The sequence below is a fragment of the Macaca mulatta genome, chromosome 10 (assembly GCF_049350105.2).
Source record: "Macaca mulatta isolate MMU2019108-1 chromosome 10, T2T-MMU8v2.0, whole genome shotgun sequence".
Lineage (NCBI taxonomy): Eukaryota > Metazoa > Chordata > Mammalia > Primates > Cercopithecidae > Macaca > Macaca mulatta.
Window position 1 is genome coordinate 31432955 of NC_133415.1, and position 20650 is coordinate 31453604.

General features: G+C 54.4%; 1 protein-coding gene and 2 non-coding genes across 3 annotated transcripts; 1 reads left to right on the top strand and 2 right to left on the bottom strand.

Annotated features, from left to right (window-relative positions):
* Positions 1-8197: 8197 nt before the first annotated feature.
* LOC107000561 (RIMS-binding protein 3A) lies at positions 8198-14778 on the top strand. Its single transcript, XM_015149792.3, has one exon. The coding sequence runs from the start codon at positions 9445-9447 to the stop codon at positions 14365-14367; it is 4923 nt and encodes a 1640-aa protein (XP_015005278.3). The 5' UTR covers positions 8198-9444; the 3' UTR covers positions 14368-14778.
* A 1113-nt stretch (positions 14779-15891) lies between these two features.
* On the bottom strand, positions 15892-15974 carry LOC114670673 (small Cajal body-specific RNA 18). Its single transcript, XR_003720369.1, has one exon.
* Positions 15975-16058: 84 nt separating this feature from the next.
* On the bottom strand, positions 16059-16202 carry LOC114670677 (small Cajal body-specific RNA 17). The gene has a single exon (XR_003720373.2).
* Between the last annotated feature and the right edge of the window lie 4448 nt (positions 16203-20650).

Genomic DNA, 20650 nt, shown 5'->3' on the forward strand with positions numbered 1-20650 from the left:
AAGCTGGCACAATGCTGCCCTCCTGGCCCAGGAAGATGTGGACCAGCCGGGCAGGCTGCAGAGCCCAGGAAGAGCACCACGATACCTCTCCAGGTATCCAGCCCCACCCAGTGCTGGGGGATGGAAGGAACTCCACTGGAACTCAGCTGGTTAGAGTCTGGCCAGGTGACCCTCCCTCTCTGAGCTCCAGTCCTCCCTGCACCCTCAAATGAGGGTCATAATAGGATGGGCAAATATCAGTGCAAGAAGGGATGTGCCTGCCCTGAGGGTGGTGGGCATGAGTGAGGGCCGGTACAGACAGCCAGACTGCAGGAGGCTGGGGGTTTGCAGCTCCAGTTCCCACTGCCCGAAATCGCCTCTCAGCTCTTCTGGCAGCCCTCACTCCCTCTCCTTCAGCTCTCAGTCCCTGTGTTTCCTCCTTGCCTCATCCAGGAATCCTGCTCTGATGTGGCTCTTCTCCCCCTCAGCGCCACATTCCTCACCCAGAGCACTTGCCCAAGCACCAATGTTACTACATTCCATTGTTATTTGTATTTGACCTTTGCATCCTCCCCCAGACTGAGCCCTGAGGAACCCAGTTTGAAAACCATTCAGGTAATCCATCACTTTCATTTACTGTTTGTTTGTTTGTTTGTTTGTTTGTTTTGAGACAGTCTTGCTCCGTCACCCAGGCGGTAGTGCAGTGGCACAACCTCAGCTCACTGTAACCTCCACTTCCCAGGTTAAAGCAATTATCCTGCCTCAGCCGCTGGAGTAGCTGGGATTACAGGCACCTGCCACCACGCCCAGCTATGTTTTGTATTTTTTAGTAGAGATTTCACCATGTTAGCCAGGCTGGTCTCAATCTCCTGATCTCAAGTGATCCACTCACCTCAGCCTCCCAAAGTGCTGAGATTGCAGGCGTGGGCCACCATGTCCAGCTTCGCTTTCATTTAATATGTGAGAAAGCTGGACCAGGAGAGGGCAGGAGTATGGTGAGCTCATGCTGGGACACCTGCTTCCCAGTCTGCAGCTCATTCTCATAGATCATGGACTGTCAATTCCCTGAGGGTAGCAGCCACATCTGGCCTGTCTGCCTCTGTCTTCTTCAGTGATGTATTTACTGAGCACCTATCGTGTGCCAGGCACTGTTCTAGACATGGAGGAGACAGCAAAGAACAGACAGAAAACACATAGAAACAAAAATAAAAAATATGCCGCTGGGGATGGTGGCTCATGCCTGTAATTCCAGCACTTTGGGAGGTTGAGGTGGGAGACTCACTCGAGATTACGAGTTTGAGACCAGCCCAGGCAACATAGGGAGACCCTGTCTCTACAAAAAAAAAAAAAAAAAATTTTAAGTTTTTAATAAATAAAAATAAAGGATATGGAATGAAAAGCTGGGGGAGCTACTGTAGCAATGGGGGATGGGAAGCTTAAACACTCCTGCATGCTCTCGGATGGAGCCCATTCGCCTCCTCAAGGCCAGGCAGGCTCTACAAAGCTTGGGGCTTTGGTAACCGAACAGAAATGGAGCCAGGCTAGGCCGGCAGGAGAAGGATGTGAACCAGGTTGCCCAGGAACCCAGATTCTATGGCCCAAAAGTCATAGACTGGGGCTGTAGAGAGAGGGAAAGTGGAATACAGGGCTGGCGCTATGGGGCTAACTGAGATGTAAAGGGGACATAACCCCTTCTCTCCAGGTCAGAGAACTCATGACGTATTGGGATGGCGGGTGTGTGTGTCGTGTGTGTGTGTGTGTGTGAGCACATAATAGGCAAGAGGTCTTCTAACCCAGGGGTTCTCAAACGTATTTCTTTTTTTTTTTTTTTTTTTTTTTGAGACGGAGTCTCACGCTGTTGCCCAGGCTGGAGTGCAGTGGCGCAATCTCGGCTCACTGCAAGCTCCGCCTCCCGGGTTCCCGCCATTCTCCTGCCTCAGCCTCCTGAGTAGCTGGGACTACAGGCGCCCACCACCGCGCCCGGCTAATTTTTTGTATTTTTAGTAGAGACGGGGTTTCACTGTGGTCTCGATCTCCTGACCTTGTGATCCGCCCACCTCGGCCTCCCAAAGTGCTGGGATTACAGGCTTGAGCCACCGCGCCCGGCCTCTCAAACGTATTTCAAGGAGCATAACCTTTTATTAAACCAAAGTGCTTCTTCGAATCTGATAAAAGACACTTTTTTTTTTTTTTTTTTTTTTTTTTTTTTTTTTTTTTGGAGACAGAGTCTCGTTCTGTCGCCCAGGTTGCAGTGCAGTGGCTGGATCTCAGCTCACTGCAAGCTCTGCCTCCCAGGTTTACGCCATTCTCCTGCCTCAGCCTCCTGAGTAGCTGGGACTACAGGCGCCCGCCACCTTGCCCGGCTAGTTTTTTGTATTTTTTAGTAGAGACGGGGTTTCACTGGGTTAGCCAGGATGGTCTCGATCTCCTGACCTCATGATCCGCCCGTCTCGGCCTCCCAAAGTGCTGAGATTACAGGCTTGAGCCACCGCACCCAGCCAAATGACACTTAAGAGTAGATCTACCCACTGAAGCAAGTAGGGGCAGTGTCTCCCCATCCACTTCCTGCAGGTCTCCTCCCAACAGGCCTATGGTATTTCTATGTTGTATTTTTTTTTATTTTTTATTATTGTTTTTATTTTGGGGGTTGGGTTTTTTGTTTTTTTGGTTGTTTGAAACAGAGTCTGGCTCTTTCGTCCAGGTGGGAGTGCAGTGGCACAATCTCAGTCCACTGTAACCTCTGCTTCCCAGGCTCAAGCTATCCTTCCATCTCAGCCTCCCAAATAGCTGGGACTATAGGCGTGCACCACCATGTCTGGCTAAATTTATATATATATATATATATATATATATTTTTTTTTTTTTTTTTTTTAATACAGATGCAGCCTTGCCATGTTGCCCAGGCTGGTCTTGAACTCCTGAGCTCAAGTGATCTGCCTGTCTCAGCCTCCCAAAGTGCTGGGATTACAGGCATGAGCCATCACACCAGGCCTGTCGTTAATTTTTTTTTCTTTTTTTTGAGTCGGACTCTCGCTCTGTTGCCCAGGCTAGAGTGCAATGGTGTGATCTCTGCTCACTGCAACCTCCGCCTCCTGGGTTCAAGCAATTCTGCTTCAGCCTCCTGAATAGCTGGGATTACAGGCACCTGCCAGCATGCCCAGCTAATTTTTGTATTTTTGGTAGAGACAGGGTTTCACCATATTGACCAGGCTGGTCTCGAACTCCTGACCTCATGATCCGCCCACCTCGGCCTCCCCGCTGGGATTACAGGCGTGAGCCACTGCACCTGGCCTGTTAAATTTTTTTTTATTGGCCAGGTGTGGTGGCTTTTGCCTATAATCTCAGTACTTCGGGAGGCCGAGGCAGGTGGATTGTTTGAGGTCAGGAGTTTAAGACCAGCCTAAGCAACATGGTAAGACTCTATCTCTACAAAAAATATATAAAGAGAGGGAAGGGAAGGGGAGGGAAGGGGAGGGGAGAGGAGGGGAGGGGAGGAGAGGGGAGGGGAGGGGAGGGGAGGGGAGGGGAGGGGAGGAGAGGGGAGGGGAGGGGAGGGGAGGGGAGGAGAGGGGAGGGGAGGGGAGGGGAGGGGAGGGGAAAAGAGAAATTAGCCGGGCATGGTGGTGTTAGCCTGTAGTCACAGCTACACGGGAGGCTGAAGTGGGAGGATTGCTTGAGTCTGGGAGGCAAACGTTGCAGTATGCCGAGATCACGCCACTGCACTCCAGCCTGGATGACAGAGCAAGACCCTGTCTCCAAAAAATAAATAATAAAACAATTTTAAAATTTATTTTATTTTACTTTTTTTTTTAGAGATGGAGTCTCTCTCTGTAGCCCAGGCTGGAGTGCAGTGGCATGATCATTGCTCACTGCAGCTTTGAATTCTTGAGCTGAAACTATCCTCCGCTTCAGCCTCCCAAGTAGCTGGGGCTACAGGCACATGCCACCATGCCTGACTTTTTTTGTTTATTTTAGAAACAGGGTGTCACTATATCTTCCAAGCAGGACTGTGGTGGCTTACTCATGGCTCACTTCAGTCTTGGCGTCCCAGGCTCAAGCAATCTTCCCACCTAGCCTCCCAAGTATCTAGGACTATAGGCATATACTACCATGCCCAGTTAATTTTTGTGGTTTTTGTAGAGGGGTGTCATGTTGCCCAGGCTGGTCTCAAACTTTGGAGCTCAAGCAATCCACCCATCTTCGCCTCCCAAAGTGCTGGGAATACAGGCTTAAGCCACCATGCTGGGCCACATTTTTTTAAATTTCTCTTTGAGATGGAGTGCAATGACGTCATCTCAGCCCACTGTAACCTCTGCCTCTGCCTCCTGGGTTCAAGCGATTCTACTGCTTCAGCCTCCTGAGTAGCTGGGATTACAGGCTCACACTACCATGCCCGGCTAATTTTTGTATTTTGAATAGAGACATGGTTTCACCATGTTGGCTAGGCTGGTCTTGAACTCCTGATCTCAAGTGATCCACCTGCCTTGGCCTCCCAAAGTGCTGGGATTATAGGCATGAGTCACCGCGCCCAGCCTACAAAAAAAATTTGTTGTATTTTTGTAGAGATGGGGTTTTACTGTGTTAGCCAGGATGGCCTTGATCTCCTGACCTCGTGATCCGCTGCCTCAGCCTCCCAAAGTGCTGGGATTACAGGCATGAGCCACCGCGCCTGGCCCAAAAATGTTTTTAAAATTGTCAGCTGGGGCCGGGCACAGTCCGTCTCAAAAAAAAAAAAAAAAATTGGCAGCCGGGCCTGGTGGCTCGTGCCTGTAATCCTAGCACTTTGGGAGGCCGAGTCAGGCAGATGACTTTACTTGAGGTCAGGAGTTCAAGACCAGCCTGGTCAACATGGTGAAATCTATGTCTACTAAAAATACAAAAATTAGCCTGGTGTTGTGGCACACACCTGTAATCCCAGCTACTAGGGAGGCTGAGGCAGGAGAATCACTTGAACCCGGGAGGCAGAGGTTACAGTGAGCTGAGATCATGCCACTGCACTCCAGGCTGCAGAACAGAGCAAGACATCGTCTCAAAAAAAAAAAAAAAAAAAAAATTGTAGAAATGAGGGTCTCTCTTTGTTACCCAGGCTGGTCTCAATCTCCTGGTTTCACATAAGCTTCCTGCCTTGACTTCTCAAAATGCTGGGATTACAAGTGTGAGCCACTGCACCCAGTTTATGTGTGTTTTTTTTTTTTTTTTTTTTTTTTTCTTTGAGACGGAGTCTCGCTCTGTCGCCCAGGCTGGAGTGCAGTGGCCGGATCTCAGCTCACTGCAAGCTCCGCCTCCCGGGTTCACGCCATTCTCCTGCCTCAGCCTCCCGAGTAGCTGGGACTATAGGCGCCCGCCACCTCGCCCGGCTAGTTTTTTGTATTTTTTTAGTAGAGACGGGGTTTCACCGTGTTAGCCAGGATGGTCTCGATCTCCTGACCTCGTGATCCGCCCGTCTCGGCCTCCCAAAGTGCTGGGATTACAGGCGTGAGCCACCGCGCCCGGCCTTATGTGTGTTTTTTTTAGGGATAGCATCTCATCACTATGTTGCCCAGGCTGAAGCGCAGTGGCTATTCATACAAGCACGATCCTACTGCTGATTAGCACAGGAATTTTGACCGGCTCCTTTTCTTTCTTTCTTCTTTCTTTCTTTCTTTCCTTCTTTCTTTCTCTTTTTTTTTTTTTGAGATGGAATCTCATTCTGTCGCCTAGGCTGGAGTGCAGTGGTGGGATCTCAGCTCACTGCAAGCCCCGCCTCCCGGGTTCGTGCCATTCTCCTGCCTCAGCCTCCTGAGTAGCTGGGACTACAGGCGCCGGCCACCTCGCCCGGCTAGCTTTTTGTATTTTTTAGTAGAGACGGGGTTTCACCGTGTTAGCCAGGATGGTCTCGATCTCCTGACCTTGTGATCCACCCATCTCGGCCTCCCAAAGAGCTGGGATTACAGGCTTGAGCCACCGCGCCCGGCCATATTTTTGTATTTTTTAGTGGAGACAGAGTTTCACCATGTTAGCCAGGATGATCTTAATCTCCTGATGTTGTGATCTGCCCGCCTCGGCCTCCCAAAGTGCTGGGATTACAGAAGTGAGCCACCACGCCCAGCACTTTTTTTTTTTTTTTTTTTTTTGAGACAGTCTTGCTCTGTTGCCCAGGCTGGAGTGCAGTGGTGCCATCACGGCTCATTGTAGCCTTGACCTCACCTTGCAGGCTCAAGCAATCATTTCACCTCAGCTGGAACTATAGACTGGGTCTCGCTCACTCTCTTGCCCAGGCTAGTCTCAAACTCCCAGGCTCAAGTGACCCTCCCATCTCAGCCTCCTGGGTAGCTGGCACTACAGGCATGCACCAGCACACCCAGCTAATTATTTTTTTGTAGAGACGGGGTCTCTCTATGATGCTCAGGCAGGTCTTTTTTTTTTTTTTTTTTTTTTTTGAGACGGAGTCTCGCTGTGTCTCCCAGGCTGGAGTGCAGTGGCGTGATCTCGGCTCACTGCAAGCTCCGCCTCCCGGGTTCACGCCATTCTCCCGCCTCAGCCTCCCAAGTAGCTGAGACTACAGGCGCCCGCCACCACGCCCGGCTAGTTTTTTGTATTTTTAGTAGAGACGGGGTTTCACCATGTTAGCCAGGATAGTCTCGATCTCCTGACCTCGTGATCCACCCGCCTCGGCCTCCCAAAGTGCTGGGATTACAGGCTTGAGCCACCGCGCCCGGCCTCAGGCAGGTCTTGAGCTCCTGGGCTCAAGTGATCCTCCCACCCTGGTCACCCAAAGGGCTGGGATTACAGGCCTGTTCCACCATGCCTGGCCCAGCCTGCCCTCCTGACCTGACAGTTAAGGCCCTACCAGAGACTGCAGCAGGGCATCCAGGCTGTGGAGCCCCACCCACCAGCTCTGCCTCAGTTGCTCATGTGCCCTGGCAAGCCAGTGGCTCCCACTGAGCCTCAGGTTCTCTTCGGTGAAACAGGGCTGTGATGATGATTCTCTGAAGATAGTTCTCCCTGTGGCTACCACTTCCAGGAGCCCAGCACCAGTTCAAGGCTGAGGGCATCCCTGCATCTCACCTCCTCTCCTTCTCACACACACACTACATCTGCTTCACCTCTCAAAAAGAACATCTGAGCTGGGCATGGTGGCTTACGCCTGTAATCCCAGCATTTTGGGAGGCCAAGGCAGGAGGATCACAAGGTCAGGAGATCGAGACCATCCTGGCCAACATGATGAAACCCTGTCTCTATTAAAAATACAAAAATTACCGGCCGGGCGCGGTGGCGCAAGCCTGTAATCCCAGCACTTTGGGAGGCCGAGACGGGAGGATCACGAGGTCAGGAGATCGAGACCATGCTGGCTAACACGGTGAAACCCCGTCTCTCCTAAAAAAATACAAAAAATTAGCCGGGCGAGGTGGCGGGCGCCTGTAGTCCCAGCTCCTTGGGAGGCTGAGGCAGGAGAATGGCGTGAACCCAGGAGGCGGAGCTTGCAGTGAGCTGAGATCCGGCCACTGCACTCCACCCTGGGTGACAGAGCGAGACTCCGTCTCAAAAAAAAAAAAAAAAAATACAAAAATTACCTGGGCGTGGTGGCACATGCCTGTAGTCCCAGCTACTCAGGAGGCTGAGGCAGGAGAATCACTTGAACCAGGGAGTCGGAGGTGGCAGTGAGCTGAAATCGTACCACTGCATGCCAGCCTGGTAACAGAGCGAGACTCCATCTCAAAAAAAAAAAGAAAAAAAGAAAAGAAAAAAGAACATTTGGAGCCATAATTCCCGATGTTCTTGTTACTTGACACTGCCTAAAGGCATTTTCTGTGGGTTCAGGGGAACTTGATTTGAAAAACTTGAGTGTTGTGAAGGAGTGGAGCCAGAGAGTCATAAGCTGAGTGAACACAGCAGTTGCAAGAGGTCCCAGGTGCTTCCTGGGGACAGGGAGACACGACAGACCGAGAAGTAAAGGGGCCTCTGATGTGACTTCAATATCAAGGTCTCATCGGGTTCAGTGGCTGACACCTGTAATCCCAGCACTTTGAGAGGCCCAGGCAGGTAGATCACTTGAGGTCAGAATTTCAAGACCATCCTGGCCAACATGCTGAAACCCTGTCTCTACTAAAAAGTACAAAAAATTATCTGGGCATGGTGGCACGAGCCTGTTATCCCAGCTACTTGGGAGGCTGAGGCAGGAGAATCACTTGAACCTGGAAGGCAGAAGTTGCAGTGAACCGAGATTGCACCACTGTACTCCAGCCTGGGTGACAGAGTGAGGATCTGTCTCAAAAATAAATAATAATAATAATAATTTAAAAACCAATGTCTCGATGCAGATGGCCAGATATCAGGTGTCCATCCATGTTTCCCAAAAGCCACTTGGCACCAGGAACAGGCAGGAAGGGCAAAGAGGAGCCAGACTGAAGCAGGGCTCCTTAGCTTCCAAGCCACACAGGTGGCCACCAGTCAGAGACAGGCAGTGTGTGTGTGTGTGTGTGTATGTTTCTTCTGCAGCTCATTGTGTGTGTGTGTGTCTGTATGTTTCTTCTGCAGCTCATTTTGTGTGTGTGTGTGTGTGTGTGTGTGTGTGTGTGTGTGTCTTCTGTGGCTCAGGATGCCTCCAGCATTTCTGCTGAAGCCTCACTCTCACTCCTGGCCCATCCTGAGGCCTCTACCTAAAGTGCCAATGAGTAGCCCAGACACTGGGACTCCAGCGTTTGTCACCAGGTGGTACCTGGATGTGGGAGGTAGGCAGGCCAGATGGCCAGTTTGGGCAGTGCCCCTCATGCCTATCTGGCCCTGGGTCCCTATGCCACCTTGCTGGGGAGGGTCTTTTCGTTTATACCTCCTCTGAGCCGACTCTGCACAGTAACACAAATGGGTATCAGGCACATCCTTTCCCCAAAAGGTGGATGACCAGTTGGGTGATCAGGGCTGTTATGGGGGCTGAAGTGTCCTGGGGAGTCCAGGTCTAGCCAAGTTGAGGCATATCCTACTGCATTTTCCAGCCACCTGACCCAAATACACCACCTGAACCCACGACCAGGTATGCCCACACCCCTTGGGTGGCCTTGACACACACACCCTGCCCCTTTCTCCAAGTCCAGGAGCAGCAGCCCAGACTTCCCTCAGGGCACCTCAGCCTGCTTGGGACTGCACAGTGCCTGGGAGGGTGCCTAGGGAGGGTCACAAGGAACTTGGTGCTAGAAGCAGGAAAAGTGTAGGGACCAGAAAAGCCCTCGTGCATCCTGGAAGGGACATGGGCCAGTTTGAGCAGGGGTGTGGCAGTGCAGCCCTGGCCTTGCCAGGTGGAGAGGCACGTGGGCCAGACATCCGTGGCAGGAGGCGGGGGAACACTCCAAGAGACGGAAGGGGCGCGCGGAGACCCCCAGGGGGCGCCGGAAGGGGCACGCCGGGCGGTTGGCCGCTGCCGGGGCGGCGGCCGTTGGCGAGCTGCGGTCGGCCAGGCGAAGTCTGGAGTCCAGCCGGGCCGCGGCCGCAATGGCCAAGGACTCGCCCAGCCCCTTGGGCGCGTCGCCCAAGAAGCTGGGCTGCTCCAGCCCGGCAGCGACAGTGTTGGAGAACCAGAGGCGGGAGCTGGAAAAGCTACGGGCCGAGCTGGAGGCGGAGCGGGCGGGCTGGCGGGCGGAACGCCGGCGCTTCGCTGCTCAGGCGCGCCAGCTGCGGGAGGAGGCCGAGAGGGAGCGGCGGCAGCTGGCTGACCATCTGCGCTCCAAGTGGGAGGCACAGCGCGGCCGGGAGCTGCGGCAGCTGCAAGAGGAGATGCAGCGGGAACGCGAGGCCGAGATCCGGCAGCTGCTGCGCTGGAAGGAGGCCGAGCAGCGGCAGCTGCAGCAGCTGTTGCACCGTGAGCGCGATGGCGTGGTGCGCCAAGCCCGGGAACTGCAGCGCCAGCTGGCCGAGGAGCTGGTGAACCGCGGCCACTGTAGCCGCCCGGGGGCGTCCGAGGTCTCCGCGGGGCAGTGCCGCTGTCGCCTGCAGGAAGTGTTGGGGCAGCTTCGCTGGCAGACTGACGGCGAGCAGGCGGCGCGCATCCGCTATCTGCAGGCGGCGCTGGAGGTGGAGCGCCAGCTCTTCCTCAAGTACATCCTGGAGCACTTCCGCAGGAACCCCAGTTTGTCGGAACCCGCGGACCCCCAAGCTGTGCATTCCTTGGAAGAGCCGCTGCCCCAGACCTCGAGCGGCTCTTGCCACGCCCCTAAACCCGCCTGTCAACTCGGATCTCTAGACAGCCTGAGTGCCGACGTCGGTGTCCACTCCCGCCCGCCTGACTTGGTGTCCTCTGCGTGCTCCAGCTCCCTAGACGGACTGCTCTCGACGCGCGCCAGCTCCCTTGATTGCTTTGCACCAGCACGTTCCCGCTCGCTTGACAGCACCCGGAGTCTCCCCAAGGCCTCCAAATCCGAGGAGCGGTCCTCCTCACCATACACCTCCATCCCTGGCTCCCAGAGTCTCCCGCCGCCACCATCGCCACTCCGGCCGCCACCATCGCCACTCCTGCCACCACTACCACCATCAGTCCACAGGAAACTCAGCAACCCGCAGGGAGGAGAAGGCTCTGAGAGCCAGCCCTGCAAAGTCCTGACTCCCTCACCCCCGGGCCTGGGCCACCAAGAGCTGATAAAGCTGAACTGGCTGCTGGCCAAGGCGTTGCGGGTGCTGGCGCGCCGCTGTTCTACCCTGCAAGAGGAGAACAAGCAGCTGCGGCGTGCAGGCTGCCCCTACCAGGCAGACGAGAAGGTGAAGCGGCTCAAGGTAAAGCGCGCAGAGCTGACCGGGCTCGCGCGGCGCCTAGCTGACCGCGCCCGCAAGCTGGAGGAGACCAACCTTCGGGCGGTGAGCGCGCCTGTGCCCGGCGAGAGTTGCGCCGGCCTGGAGCTATGCCAAGCCTTTGCCCGCCAGCGCGCCCAGGACCTGTCGGAGCAGGCGAGCGCGCTGCTGGCCAAGGACAAGCAGATCGAAGAGCTGCGGCAGGAGTGCCACCTCCTGCAGGCGCGTGTCGCCTCGGGCCCCTGCAGCGACCCGCATACTGGAAGGGGAGGCCCCTGCACCCAGTGGCTCAACGTCAGAGACTTAGACCGCTTGCAGCGCGAGTCCCAGCGGGAAGTGCTGCGCCTGCAGAGGCAGTTGACGCTTCAGCAGGGCAACGGTGGCGCCAGGCCCGAGGCGGGCGGCCAGAGCACAACCTGCGAGGAGGTGCGACGGCAGATGCTGGCGCTGGAGAGCGAGCTGGACCAGCGGCGGCGCGAGTGCGAGGAGCTGGGCGCGCAGGCGGCGGCGGCGCGGCGACGCGGCGAGGAGGCCGAGACACAGCTGCAGGCGGCGCTGCTCAAAAACGCCTGGCTGGCGGAGGAGAATGGGCGGCTGCAGGCCAAGACAGACTGGGTGCGGAAGGCTGAGAATAGCGAAGTGCGCGGCCCGTGTCAAGAGCGTGATGCCGCCGGCTTGATGGCCGAACAGCTGCTGCAGCAGGCGGCGCGCGGGCAGGACAGGCAGCAGCAGCTGCAATGCGACCCGCAGAAGGCCCTGTGTGACGTTCATGCTTCCCAGAAGGAGATACAGGCGCTCCAGTGTCAGCCTGTTCACCCTCCCGAACAGCCCTGGGAGACCAGTCAAATGCCGGAGTCCCAAGTTAAGGGTAGCAGAAGGCCCAAGTTCCAGGCACTGCCTGAAGACTACACAGTGTCACAGCCCAACAGAGACATACATGAGAAAAGGGAAGTCTCCCTCGAGGAGAGCCCAGTTGCCCTTGGGGAGCCAGCCAGTGTCCCCCAAGTTTCAGAGACAGTCCCTGCCAGCCAACCTGTGTCCAAGAAAACCAGCTCCCAGTCAAACTCCTCCTCTGAGGGGTCGATGTGGGCCACCGTGCCATCCTGCCCTACTCTGGATAGGGACACAGCCAGTGAGGTGGATGACCTGGAGCCTGACAGCGTGTCCCTGGCCCTGGAAGTGGGGGGCTCAGCAGCTCCTGCTGCCCCCAAGCTCAAGATCTTTATGGCTCAGTATAACTATGACCCATTCGAGGGGCCCAATGATCACCCCGAGGGTGAGCTGCCCCTCACAGCTGGGGACTACATATATATCTTTGGGGACATGGATGAAGATGGATTCTATGAGGGGGAGCTTGAGGATGGCCGGCGGGGGCTGGTGCCCTCCAACTTGGTGGAGCAGATTCCAGACAGCTACATCTCAGGCTGCCTGCCTGCAAAATCCCCTGACCTACGCCCCCATCAACTCCCAGCTGGGCAGGATGAAGCTCTGGAGGAAGACAGCTTATTACCTGGGGAAGCCCAGGGAGTGGTGGACAGAGGGCTATACCAGATGGTAAGGGTGGGCTCCAAGACAGAAGTAGCAACAGAGATCCTGGATACCAAGATGGAAGCCTGCCAGCTGGGCTTGCTGCAGAGCATGGGGAAGCAGGGCCTTTCCAGATCCCTTCTGGGGACCAAAGGGGTGCTCCGTATGGCTCCGATGCAGCTACACCTGCAGAATGTCACAGCCACATCGGCCAAGATCACCTGGGTCTACAGCAGCCACCGCCACCCCCACGTGGTGTATCTTGATGACCGAGAGCATGCCCTGACCCCAGCGGGTGTGAGCTGCTACACCTTCCAGGGCCTGTGCCCTGGCATGCACTACCGGGCGCGGGTGGAGGTGCGGCTGCCATGGGACTTGCTGCAGGTGTATTGGGGAACTATGTCCTCCACCATCACCTTTGACACACTCTTGGCAGGACCTCCCCACCCGCCACTGGATGTGCTGGTGGAGCGCCATGCCTCGCCAGGCGTCCTAGTGGTCAGCTGGCTCCCTGTGACCATTGACTCAGCTGGGTCCTCCAATGGAGTCCAGGTCACCGGTTATGCTGTGTATGCAGATGGGCTTAAGGTTTGTGAGGTCACCGATGCCACTGCTGGGAGCACTCTATTGGAATTCTCCCAGCTACAGGTGCCCCTAACGTGGCAGAAGGTCTCAGTGAGAACCATGTCACTCTGTGGTGAGTCCCTGGATTCGGTGCCAGCTCAGATCCCCGAGGACTGCTTCATGTGTCACCAATGGCCAGAGACTCCACCCTTCAGCTACACTTGTGGCGACCCATCCACCTACAGAGTCACCTTCCCCGTCTGCCCCCAGAAGCTGGCACTGGCTCCTCTGAATGCCAAGGCCAGCCCCCACAACCCTGGAAGCTGTGGGGAGCCCCAGGACAAGTTCCTAGAAGCATTCTTTGAAGAACCACCAAGGAGGCAATCCCCAGTGTCCAACCTGGGCTCAGAAGGAGAATATCTGAGTTCAGGGACTGGCAGCCAAGCCGAGGAGCTTGCAGAGGCCTGGAAGGGCTGTAGAAAGGACCTGCTCTTTCAGAAGAGTCCCCAGCATCACAGACCACCTTTGCTCAGTGACCAGCCTGGGGAGAAGGAAAATTGCTACCAGCACATGGGCACCAGCAAAAGCCCTGCTTCAGGATTCATCCAACTACACACCAAGTGTGGGTCCAGGAAAGAACCGTGTCAGGAAAAGGCTGCCCTTGAGAGGATACTTCGACAAAAGCAAGATGCCCAAGGGTTCACACCTCCCCAGCTGGGCGCCAGCCAACAGTATGCATCTGACTTCCATAACATTTTGGAGGAGGAGCAGGAGGCACTGTGCTTGGATCCGTGGGGCACAGAGAGGCAAGAGGAGAGGAGGGAGCCCAAGCCCCAGAGCAGGCAAGGACAGGCTCTGGGGGCCAAGAGAGAGTGCCAGCTCCACAAGCCCAGCTCAGCACCGTGTCCAGCTCCATCTGCCAAAGTCATCGAGATGCCCAGGGGTGGCCCCCAACAGCTGGGGACAGGGGCCAACACTTCAGCCAGGGTCTTTGTGGCCCTCTCTGATTACAGCCCCCTGGTGATGTCTGCCAACCCCAAGGCTGCAGAGGAGGAGCTGGTCTTCCAGAAAAGGCAGTTGCTAAGAGTGTGGGGCTCTCAGGACACCCACGGCTTCTATCTCAGCGAGCGCAACAGGCAAGTGAGCAATATCCCTGGGCACCTAGTGGCTGAGATGGAGGTGGGCACAGAGCAGACTGACAGGACGCGGCATTTGCCGGCCCAAGGGCACCTGCCTTCTGTGGCCCACCTTGAGGACTTTCAGGGGCTCACCATCCCCCAGGGTTCTTCCCTGGTGCTCCAAGGGAACTCCAAGAGGCCCCCACTGTGGACTCCAAAGACCATGATAGCAGCTCTGGACTATGATCCCATGGATGGGCAAACAGGGGGCCAGGCGAAGGGCAGGCTGGCGCTGAGGGCAGGAGATGTGGTCATGGTTTTTGGGCCTATGGATGATCAAGGATTCTATTATGGAGAGTTGGGCGGCCACAGAGGCCTGGTCCCTGCCCACCTGCTGGATCACATGTCCCTCCATGGACACTGAGCAATCATCCTTGCCCAGGTAGTGGTCTCTGGCTGCTCACACCCTGCCAGAGAAGAGGCAATCTTGCAGACCCTCACACCAGCACCCCTCCTCACCACCATAAGTAGCATGTGCTCCAAGTGCCACCATGTTAAACTGATGGTAGTCCTTAAACTGATGGTAGTCCTTAAGTGTTCCCTAGGCTCTGAAAGTAGCAGGACTTAAGCCTGAGTTATTTGCAAAAGCGAGCAAAACAAGCCAACCCCTGAGAGTTTGAGAGACCATTTCAAAAGTTGCTGATAACTATGGTAGGTATATGGAGAAGTGCCTTTTTTCTGTGGCCAATGTGTGTTTTCTCTAGGAGGTTAAGGTTGTCTATCCATTGCCTTGTATGTATGAAAGTCTCAAGAAAAGTCTATATCTTAAAAAAAAAAAAAATGCAATCTGAATGTTATTTTTGGGATGTGAGGGTGATCTGGCTGCGACATCTGTCACCCCATTGATCACCAGGGTTGATTCGGCTGATCTGGCTGACTGGGCGGGTATCCCCTTCCTCCCTCACTGCTCCATGTGTGTCCCTCCAGAAGCTGTGCACTCAGTGGAAGAGGATGACCATCCCCGATAGAGGAGGATCGGTCTTCAGTCAAAGGTATAAGAGTAGCTGCGCTCGGCCGGGCGCGGTGGCTCAAGCCTGTAATCCCAGCACTTTGGGAGGCCGAGATGGGCAGATCACGAGGTCAGGAGATCGAGACCATCCTGGCAAACACGGTGAAACCCCGTCTCTACTAAAATACAAAAAAAAAATTAGCCGGGCGAGGTGGCGGGCGCCTGTACTCCCAGCTACTCGGGAGGCTGAGGCAGGAGAATGGCGTGAACCTGGGAGGCGGGGCTTGCAGTGAGCTGAGATCCGGCCACTGCACTCCAGCCTGGGCAACAGAGCCAGACTCTGTCTCAAAAAAAAAAAAAAAAGAGTAGCTGCGCTCCCCTGCTAGGACCTCCAAACAAGCTATCAGAATGTTATTTTTCTGTCTTATGTCCAACCCCTCATTAAAATGTTCATAGTGCCGGGCGCGGTGGCTCAAGCCTGTAATCCCAGCACTTTGGGAGGCCGAGACGGGTGGATCACGAGGTCAGGAGATCGAGACCATCCTGGCTAACACGGTGAAACCCCGTCTCTACTAAAAATACAAAAAAAACTTAGCCGGGCGAGGTGGCAGGCGCCTGTAGTCCCAGCTACTTGGGAGGCTGAGGCAGGAGAATGGCGTGAACCCGGGAGGCGGAGCTTGCAGTGAGCTGAGATCCGGCCATTGCACTCCAGCCTGGGTGACAGAGCGAGACTCCGTCTCAAAAAAAAAAAAAATAAAAAAAAAAAAAAATAAAATGTTCATAGTAAAAACATATTTTAGAAGTTGAAGCACAACCAAGGAAAACATGAGCCTGGCTTTCCTCCCTCTCACTACCGTGCAGTGGGTCTGCAAGGGCTACAGAAATGTTTTCCTGGCCAGGGAAGGGAGGGTGCACCCTTCTGCTTTTTTTTTTTTTTCCTTGCTGCAGTCTATTCCCAGAACACACTCCACCACGTGGTTCCCAGAACTCAGATTGTGCAGTGGCCACATCATCATTGGCTGGGGCTCACAGTCACAGCAGCAGAGGCCTCCCTAAACTCTCTGTCCTCTAGCCCCACCCACCGTCCCCTGCTCCTCACGCCCCCATGCTGGGTTCCCTGGCCTCACTTCCCTTGCCATGTTTTCATAATCCTCTCAGGCTCTGGGCATGCAGCGCTGCCCACGGTGGGACCAGATCATATAAGGAAAATACTGCAGTCTTATCTGGGGGCTGCACTGGGGACCTGAGAACACCTTATTCTACCATACCTGCTGCACCTCATCTGACGCTAACTTCTCTGCTTTGCTCAAGGTCCCTAGGCCCTGAATTCTTACTTTTTAAGGTCAGCCTGGCTCGGGCTGTGCTAGTTTGACTGCTGAGGGTCCTATTAAGAGCCAGGACTGAGGAGCAGGGCCTAAAAGACTACTCTGGGCCACATCTTCCCCGAGGGCATCCCCACAGGGAGACTGTGTGCTGCTGAGCCCTTTGCGAAGAGTGAGTAGTCAGTAGTGTCTCCCAGCTTCAGATAGCTATTGTAGCTCACTGCTTTTCTTTTCTTTTTCTTTTCTTTTTTTTTTTTTTTTGAGATGGAGTCTCACTCTGTCACCCAGGCTGGAGTGCAGTGGTGCGATCTCCGCTCACTGCGAGCTCTGCCGCCTCCCGGGTACACGCCATTCTCCTGCCTCAGCCTCCCGAGAAGCTGGGACTACAGGCGCCCACCACCACGCCTGGCTAATTTTTTTTTGTATTTTTAGCAGAGACGGGGTTTCACCGTGTTTGCCAAGATGGTCTCGACCTCCTGACCTCGTGATCCACCCGCCTCGGCCTCCCAAAGTGCTGGGATTACAGGCGTGAGCCACCGCGCCCGGCCAGCTCACTGCTTTTCTGAGTCCCTTCCTGTGAAGGACCACCTTGGGATGGCATTTCTTTTTCTTTTTTTTTTTTCTTTGGAGACAGAGTCTTGCACTGTTGCCCGGGCTGGAGTGCAATGGCACCATCTTGGCTCACTGCAACCTCTGCCTCCCAGGTTCACACGAGTCTCCTGCCTTAGCCTCCTGAGTATCTGGGGTTACAGGTGCACACCACTACACCCGGCTAATTTTTTGTATTTTTAGTAGAGACAGGGTTTCACTATGTTGGTCAGACTGGTCTTGAACTCCTGACCTCGTGATCCGCCCGCCTCGGCCTCCCAAAGTGCTGGGATTACAAGCATGAGCCACCACATCCAGCCTTCTTTTCCTTTTTTTTTTTTTTGTTTGAGATGGAGTCTCGCTCTGTCACCCAGGCTGGAGTGCAGTGGCACAATCTCAGTTCACTACAAGCTCAGCCTCCTGGCTTCATGCCATTCTCCTGCCTCAGCCTCCGGAATAGCTGGGACTACAGGTGCCCGCCACCACGCCTGGCTAATTTTTTGTATTTTTAGTAGAGACGGGGTTTCACCATGTTAGCCAGGATGATCTCAGTCTCCTGACCTCGTGATCTGTCCACCTTAGCCTCCCAAAGTGCTGGGATTATAGGTGTGAGCCACCACACCCGGCTCTTTTCCTTTTTTTGAGGCAGAGTCTTCGTCTGTTGCCCAGGCTGGAGGGCAGTGGCACAATCACAGCTCACTTGCAGTCTTGAGCTTCAGGACTCAAATGATTCTCTCACCTCAGCCTCCCAAGTAGCTGGGACCACAGATGTGCACTACCACGCCTGGCAAATTTGGTGTGTGTGTAGAGACAGGGGTCTTACTATGTTGCCCAGGCTGGTCTGAAACTCCTGGGCTCAAGAATCCACCTGCCTCAGCCTCCCAAAGTGCTGGGATTACAGGCCTGAGCCACCACACCTGGTGCCTGGCTAATTTTTTAATTTTTTGGCAGAGATGGGGTCCCGCTATGTTGCCCAGGCTGATCTGGAACTCCTGCGTTCAAGTGGTTCTCCTGCCTTGGCCTCCCGATGTGCTGGCATTACAGGCCTGAGCCACTGCACACAGTGAACATTTCTTTTTCTTTTTTTTTTTTTTTTGGAGATAGAGTTTCACTCTTGTTGCCCAGGCTGGAGTGCAATGGCACGATCTCAGCTCACCACCACAACCTCTGCCTCCCAGGTTCAAGCAATTCTCCTGCCTCAGCCTCCGTAGTAGCTGGGATTATACGCATGTGCCACTACGCCCGGCGAATTTTGTATTTTTAGTAGAGATGGGGTTTCTCCATGTTGGTCAGGCTGGTCTCAAACTCCCGACCTCAGGTGATCCACCTGCCTCGGCCTCCCAAAGTGCTGGGATTACAGGCGTGAGCCACCGCGCCCGGTGACATTTCTTTATTTGTCCCATTTTGCAGAAGAGCCTCCTAAGGCTCAGAGGGGCTCCTCATCTAAGGTCACATCATGGCTCAAAGTCACCTCCTCCATAGACTTCCCAGGCTGCCCCTCTGGGAGGGCGGGAATGAGGGGTGGTCTTTATCCTTCTCTCCTTCTCTTTCATACCCTTTCGCTTCCCCACGTCCAGCAACACTGTCAGAGGAAAGACACTTCCAGAATACCCAGGTACAAAAAAAAAAAAGAGAGAGAGAAAATAAGGAAAGGACACTGACTTCTTCGGTGTCATCAGAAATGACCAGAAGCACCTTGGGGCAGAAGGACCAGAGCTACCAACTGGTTCCATGGAAAGTTCATGAACTGGCGCCACTGGGTTCTACCACACGGTCCCTGCGGTTAAAGGTGGGGATAGGGAAGGCACAGGCCTGAGGGCTGTCTCAACCCAACACACTTACTGCTGCCTTATCCTCAAAGAACACACCAGATGGCTGGGCGCGGTGGCTCATGCCTGTAATCCCGGCACTTTGGGAGGCCGAGGCGGGTGGATCACCTGAGGTTAGGAGTTTGAGACCAGCCTGGGAAACATGGCGAAACCCCATCTCTACTAAAAATACAAAAATTAGCCGGACGTGGTGGTGCATCCCTATAGTCCCAGATACTCAGAAGGCTGAGGCAGGAGAATCACTTGCAGCAGTGAGCCAAGATAGCACCACAGCACTACAGTCTAGGCAACATAGTGAGACCCCAACTCTTTAAAAATAAATAAATAGGCTGGGCCCAGTGCGGTTGCTCATGCCTGTAATCTCAGCACTTTGGGAGGCCGAGGCGGGTGGATCATGAGGTCAGGAGATCAAGGCTATCCTGGCTAACACAGTGAAACCCCATCTCCACTAAAAAAAATACAAAAAAATTAACTGGGCGTGGTGGTGGGCACTTGTAGTCCCAGCTACTGGGGAGGCTGAGACAGGAGAAGGGCATGAACCTGGGAGGCGGAGCTTGCAGTGAGCTGAGACCGCACCACTGCACTCCAGCCTGGGCAACAGAGCGAGACTCTGTCTCAAAATAAATAAATATAAATAAATAAATAAATAAATAAGGCAGGGTGCCATGGCTCACACCTGTAATCCCAGCACTCTGGGAGGCTGAGGCGGGCAGATCACAAGGTCAGGAGTCGAAGACCAGCCTGACTAATACAGTGAAACCCTGTCTCTACTAAAAGTACAAAAAAATTGGCTGGGTACGGTGGCTCACGCCTGTAATCCCAGCACTTTGGGAAGCCAAGGTGGGCGGATCATGAGGTCAGGAGATCGAGACCATCCTGGCTAACACGGTGAAACCCCGTCTCTAGGCCGGGCGCGGTGGCTCACGCCTGTAATCCCAGCACTTTGGGAGGCCGAGGCAGGCGAATCACAAGGTCAGGAGATCGAGACCATGGTGAAACCCTGTCTCTACTAAAAATACAAAAAATGAGCCGGGCGAGGTGGCGGGCACCTGTAGTCCCAGCTACTCGGGAGGCTGGGGCAGGAGAATGGCGTGAACCCGGGAGGCGGAGCTTGCAGTGAGCCAGGATCGCGCCACTGCACTCTAGCTTGGGCGACAGAGCAAGACTCCGTCTCAAAAAAAAAAAAAAAAAAAAGAAACCCCGTCTCTACTAAAAATACAAAAAATTAGCTGGGCATAGTGGCGGGTGCCTGTAGTCCCAGCTACTCGGGAGGCTAAGGCAGGAGAATGGCGTCAACCCAGGATGCGGAGCTTGCAGTGAGCCAAAATCCAGCCACTGCACTCCAGCCTCAGAGATAGCGAGACTCCGTCTCAAAAAAAAAAAGAAAATCCAAAAACATTAGCCAGGCTTGGTGGCACACACCTGTAGCCCCAGCTACTCGGGAGGCTGAGGCAGGAGAATCACTTGAACCCTGGAGGCAGAGGTTGCAGTGAGCCAAGATAGTACCACTGCACTCCAGCCTGGGCGACAGAGCAAGACTGCATCTCAAAAATAAATAAAAAATAACATTAAAAATAAAGTTAATTTTTAAAATTTAATTTAAAAAAGTAGGCCAGTCGCGGTGGCTCACGCCTGTAATGCCAGCACTTCGGGAGGCCAAAGCGGGTGGATCACGAGGTCAGGAGTTCGAGACCAGCCTGATTAACATGGTGAAACCCCATCTCTACTAAAAATACAAAAATTACCTGGGTGTGGTGGCAGGTGCCTGTAATCCCAGCTACTTGGGAGGCTGAGGCAGAGAACTGCTTGAACCCTGGAGGCGGAAGTTGCAGTGAGCCAAGACTGCACCACTGTACTCCAGCCTGGTGACAGAGCAAGACTCCATCTCAAAAAAAAAAAATTAGTTGGGCATGGTGGTACACGCCTATAGTCCCAGCTACTTGGGAGGCTGAGGCAGGA

Coding starts and splice junctions, on each gene's coding strand:
- LOC107000561 (XM_015149792.3), top strand. CDS start 9,445: ATGGCCAAGGACTCGCCCAGCCCCTTGGGCGCGTCGCCCAAGAAGCTG.